This window comes from Apus apus, chromosome 1, assembly GCF_020740795.1.
Source record: "Apus apus isolate bApuApu2 chromosome 1, bApuApu2.pri.cur, whole genome shotgun sequence".
In the NCBI taxonomy this organism is placed as follows: domain Eukaryota; kingdom Metazoa; phylum Chordata; class Aves; order Apodiformes; family Apodidae; genus Apus; species Apus apus.
In genome coordinates, this window is record NC_067282.1 from 185,226,927 (window position 1) to 185,232,926 (window position 6,000).

At 47.9% G+C, this 6,000-nt stretch overlaps 1 protein-coding gene across 1 annotated transcript; it reads left to right on the plus strand.

Moving 5' to 3' along the window:
- The first annotated feature begins 1,429 nt into the window (after nucleotides 1–1,429).
- On the plus strand, nucleotides 1,430–2,146 carry LOC127393941 (tetraspanin-7-like). Its single transcript, XM_051639551.1, has one exon. The coding sequence runs from the start codon at nucleotides 1,430–1,432 to the stop codon at nucleotides 2,144–2,146; it is 717 nt and encodes a 238-aa protein (XP_051495511.1).
- The last annotated feature ends 3,854 nt before the right edge of the window (nucleotides 2,147–6,000 follow it).

Here is a 6,000-nt window from a genome sequence, read left to right on the forward strand (position 1 = left end):
TAAAAATAAACATTTTATTGGAACATTTTAAAACAGCAATACGAACATTTTATAGAAGTCTGATATTATGTTAGTACATAAAATCAATTTCTTGAGTGGCTGAAGACATATGAAAATCAGCTCTATGCCCTGCAAAGCCTTTGAGTAGTTTCTCTATTCAGTGCGAAGACCCACAGGAATGAAGATCATTACGATCAGTACGAAATCCTGAACTGAAGAGTACTATGTACCTCTTGTGGTGTTGACAAGAAATGCGAAAGAGAAACGGGTCACTTAGTATGGTCAAAGGCTCACCAAGCAATGACCTACCACTGAGGACGCTGATGCTAAGTCTGCCTGAGATCCTGTCTTATTTATGGTTTGCTTTTAATCTTTTTCTTACCTGGTTTGTAGGAGTAGCTTATCTTTTGATACGAAACTGTACAGATGGTGAAACCTCACATCAGACCTTCTGGCCTATAACAGTATCTATCTGTGGACATTCCTGCACAGCCATTTAATGCATTCTCTGTTGCTCAGTGTTATCATGGTCTAACTCAAGTGAATATTTAACAGAGTGAGGCCACCTGGAAAATAAGTTCCAGCCGGGAAAATCAAGACAGACCAGACTAACAGTTGTTAGTTAATATTCAGGTGCAGATTTATGCTTGTTTATACAAGGTGTCCTAATAGCGCAGTTGATGCAGTATAAGAAATAAAAATAAAACCTCTCGTTTAATAGATTTCTTATGCTTCCTATGGATTATTTGTGGGTTTCTCAGGTGCTACTCCTAGTGCTTACAAGAAAAAAAGTTTAGTCCCCTTCCCAGGGACTTGCCCTGGGCTTCAGCATGTTCCAGTACAAGTCCATCTCCAGCTTTCAGCTTGCAGAAAATTTTCACCTGAGGGTCCGCAGCGCCGCGGACTGCGGGAACTGTCTGTACAAATGCACTCACCCAGTTACTGCACCCCAAACCTCGGGGAACAGGGCGGAGGAGTGTATGTATGTATGTATGTACGTATGTATGTATGTATGTATGTACGTACGCGCTTTCTCCCTCCGCTATGGCAGTTTACTGGAAACGCACTACCCTGAGCCGGCACGGAGGAGGGGACCCCGTCCCGTCAGGCCGCCCCTGTGAGGGGCTCGTCCCTCCCCTCCGAACCCGCAGCGCGGCCCAGCCCCGCCGCCGGCCGCGCCCCCGCGCCGGGCGCTGAAAAAGGGGACGGGGCAGGAGGGCGGCGTGATGGGTCGTGGCTGCTTTCGAGCTTCGCACGGCAAGCTGGTCGGGAGACCCGCCTGGGTCTGTCTGCACCCCAACTAGGGCGCCTTCTCCTCCCCGCCGAGCGCCGCGCACCGGCACCCGCGGGGAGCGGCGGCACCGACGGCCGCGGGACTCCCCTCACCGCCCGCAGGCACCGCCCGCCCACGCCAGGGCTTGAGGGCACCATGACCATGCTCAAGCTGTCCCTCATGGCCTTCAGCTTCGTTTTCTGGGCAGCGGGGCTGACCATGCTCGTCATCGGCCTCTGGGCCAAGGTGTCTCTGGGGAGCTACCTGGTGCTGTCGGCCAACGACTACCCCAGCGCCCCCGCCATCCTCTTGGCCACCGGCGCCGCCGTCATCATCTGGGGTTTCCTGGGCTGCTTCGGTGCCGCCACGGAGCACCGGGGCCTCCTGCGCGCCTACAGCACCTTCCTGACCGTCGTGCTGGCGGCCGGGCTGACGGCGGGGCTCTCGGCGCTCCTCTACCGCCAGAACATCGCGCAGGGTTTCAAGGAAGGGCTGCACCAAGCCCTGCTCGCCTACGGGGAAGACGAGGCGATGTCGGACGCCCTGGACGCTGTGCAGCGCACCTTGTCCTGCTGCGGTGTGGTGAGCTACCGCGACTGGCTCACCTCGCCCTGGGGGCTGGAGCAGAACGGCTCGGTGCCCCTCAGCTGCTGCCGGGCCCGCCGGGGCTGCCAGCGCAGCCCGCCCGCCGCACACGGGCTGCACCGCGATGGCTGCTTCAGCAAGGTGTCTGCCTTCGTCAGCAGCAACATGTTTTATGTTGCCACAGCTGCCCTGGGCTTGGCACTGCTGCAGCTCATCGGCATTGTGCTGTCCTGCCTGCTGTCTGCCCGCATCCCTGCCCACCTGCTGGCCATCGCCACCCCTCGCTGAGAGCCCTCGGTGCTGCGCCTTGTCCCCTCCAGCCCCCTTCTTTCCCCCAGACCTGGGTGCGCCCCATCGGAAAAATCCTCATTTCATATTCCCCACTTGCACCTGAACTCCCTCCTTCAGATGCTGTTCCTCCTCTGGAGCTTGTGTCAGGTGCGTATCAACATCACAGGCATCTCCACAGCCCCTCAGAGCTCAGAAGGTGCCTCCTGGCCTGGCTGTGACCCCTGCAGGGCAGCAGGTCTCCACTGTCCCCTTGGAGCCTCTGGAATGCTTCCACAGCGAGTGGTGGCAGCATGGACAGAACTTGCTATCTGGGACAACGAGAACAGCTGACCAGTTTTCTGGATGCTGTAAATATTGTGAGGCACTGAAATGGGGGTCCAGGAAAGCAGAGAGGGTCTGTGAGAGCAGGAGGGCTGTCTCAGCATTATTGTCTCAGTATTACACTGAGACTGGAATATTATGTTACTGGAAAAATTATGTTACTGGAAAACTTGCTGGAATGCTCGGGCTATAGGTCTGGTTCAGGGACACCCGGGTAGCCATGCCAGCAGCTGCCTTCGGAGTCTTGCCCAGCCCACCTCACCTCACCACTGCAGTTTTCCTACCTTCACTGTGTTCAGATTTACGCTGTCCGGCTCTGTGGGAGCTTTTCCCGCTGTGTTGTTTCCGTCTAAAGGTGGAGCTGCAGCATCAAGTGCTGCTCCCTCCTTCAGCACGACCTCCTGGGCAGTGTGTTGCTAGTTATGTCTGAGGAGACCTTAAAGCTGGGTTTCTGCAGTACCAGAAGATGGCAAAAGCTGTAAGATCAGATCTGAATAGGGGTGGCAAGAGGAAGAAGGGCACATTGCCCTTTAAGAAGTTTCTTTCGGCTTTTGCTGTTAAGTTCAACGTGAGTGGAACAGACTGTCTGTTTTATAGAAGGGTTTCTAAAAAACAGCCCTCAGACTTTCTGACATTTTTCCTTTCTCTGAAGTGTGGCCCCACCTACAACTTTAAAGCCAGCTCTATACAGCCTGAGGGTGAACAAGAGGGCCCTGAGACTTGCTGCTTAGCCCTGGGTTTGTGCAGGACAGACAGCAGTATAATCTACAGGATTTTGTTTTCCTCAGTACTAGGCTTGCATTTAGAGCTTTAGGAAAAGCTTGCCCTGCACTTTAGAGGCTCTTGAATTTTCAGAGCTTCACTCTTGCTTCTTCCACTCCCTTAAAACCTGGGAATGGGATTTTTACTTGTTGCTCTGCCTCGCAGCAGAAAGATATGCTGAATCTTAGCCTTACCCAGCAAATTGGGGAGGGAGGATTTCAGAAAAGAACCATGAACTACAAAGGAGCTTCGGGATGTGGAGGAACATGACTAGCAAATCTGTGGAGAATGGTTAAATGCCAACAAATACATGTAGGGTAGGAAATACTGAATGAAGATGATGAATGATAGCTTCATGGGGGCAGTACCCTTGGGGGAAAGCAGACTAACAGTGAAGCTCTGGTGCTCAGGCAACGAGTGCATGGGTTGAGGAAGGCTTGGCTCATTTTATTCCTTACTTGCCTTCACTCCTTTTGACTGTTTTGCTGCCTTTCTTTTTCCTCCCACTGAAGAGCGACTGCTTGGCTGCAGGGATGAGCCAGGCAGAGCCTCAGTCCCACCGGAGCAGGAGTTGAGAGCCCCTCCTCTGGGAGGCGGACCCGGCCCTGCCCCTGCTGCTCACCCGGGTGAGGCCGGCGAAGGGAGAGCGGGCTCGTCGCTGCCGCTCCCTGGGGGAAACCGGATCGATGCAGAGCTAACTCTCCTCCCGCTGTTTAAATCCTCACAGTTTCGATAGCTGAAAGAACCCTGCCTTGGTATTTCTCTGCTTTCCTCCTGCTGAAAATAAGCTTCCAGGGTTTTGTTTGACAATGCTTCTGGGGAGCGTTTGCTCCAGGGCTAAACGTGTATACATGCCAAAAGATTCTGATTTCAGGTGTCTTTACTGCTTTTAGTGGTTTATACCACTTTAAACCACCTGGAAATCCTACCACTTCCCAGTCTTTTGTGATGGTGAAGTCCTTGGGTGGCTATGTAACTATGATAATCACATTCCAGGTGAGAAGTGCAATGTCACCAGGCTTCTGAGTTATTTGACTATCCATCTGAATAGATGAACTTGGAAAATATGTTGGGAAACTGTCCTTATATAGAAAAAAATTATTCATTTTTTAGTGCTGATGTTTATTGTTTTGTATAATGTATTTTTTATTTTTGTTTGTAAATGTCTTTGTATTAACACCACTTTTTTTGAAGTTATGCAGTAGTGGAACTCCTGTTATTTTACAGAAATCAATCCCTTGTTAGACAGTTTTAACAATGGGCAAGAAGTGTGCTTTGTATCAGAAATGGTACTTCAGAAATAAAGTTTAGCAAGTGCTATGAGCAAAACAGGTCACTGTTTGAAATTCAGTTCAGTCTTTCCTGTGTCCGTGCATGGTTCAACTAAATGCAAGTGAAATGAAGTGTACACTGAAATGTAAAGAAAGAAGCATGTTGAGTATTTCATATTTAGAAGATCCACTAAAGAAGTAATAAAACAGGTATTGTGGAGCGTGTGGGAAAGGGACGTGGAGTTGCTCTGCGTTTATCACAACAGTCCTCTTTATCTGAATCAATATGCTCTGAAAACTTACAAGATTATGGCATTGCTCTTTCTGCTGCACTGATTACTAAATTATTTTCTGATCATGACGCTGATAATGTTGCATGACACACAGTGGTCACTCAGAATGAAGGATGCTGTTACAACACTTTCAATCAGAAGCCTTGCGTAGATACTTACTTTAGTGGATTTGTTGTGTTTTTAAGTTCCTAGAAGCATCAAAATAGGAATGTTATGACCAAGTTTTAAGCAAGCCTATGCATGTTTGTATGGTGGCCAGGCCTGAATCTCAGGACATTACCTTAATGTAGTGAATAACTGAGAATAAACCATCTCTCTGCACTCTTGGCCTACACTCACTGAAACAGGATAAACCTTGGCAATGACCATGTAAATGTTAAGTGTACTTACATCACCAAAGATTTCATGGACTGGCTGTGAGTTTTAGTTGAATGTTTATTGCTAGTTCCTAGTATAATAATTAACAACATTAACTTTTGTAGATGCATGAGAGAAATGTCATTCTTCTCTAAATAATTCCCAGACTACCTGATTCACAGTAGCTGTTTCAGTTGTCTTGAATTCTTTGTGCTCAGTGGCCAGATTTTAATTTAATATTCTAAAATTCTCTGTATTCCATGTTAATTTTGTTCTGGATGGCCAGAATGGCTGTAACTGGAAAATATTGCACCAGACAGCACCATCTACCTTGTGCTGGAATTTGTGTTTGTTTTCTGTCATCCTCTTCAGCATAAAGTCACGCATCAAAATGGTGTGCTTTAATAAAAGCTTTTACAAAAAGCTAGTACCAATGTTAATATCACTGGTTATCTAATCAGTTAAAAACTGTACCAAATTAAGTATAGGGGCAAGCTGTGTTGCTGTTGTAGGAACAATAGCTCTGTTGTTTTGACAAACTAAGATTTAGTATTAACAAACTGTAAGATTAGACCCTTGTTATGAAACAAGGACTATTTTATAACACTGATCCAAGAATACCAAGAATATAATTCTTTAAAACTTCAAAAGTTTTTGATACTTTTTCCTACATCAATTATTCACTGGGCTTGGGTGTAGCTGAACTTAACATTACAGATAACCTGAACTAAAAATGACCTTTATAATGGATCATGAATTTTCAGAGAGGAGATGGCTTTTCTGGAGTCAGAAATCTGAAACAGTAAGTAAGCACTAAGACTGGGTAAATCAGAGGGGAAAAAATTTA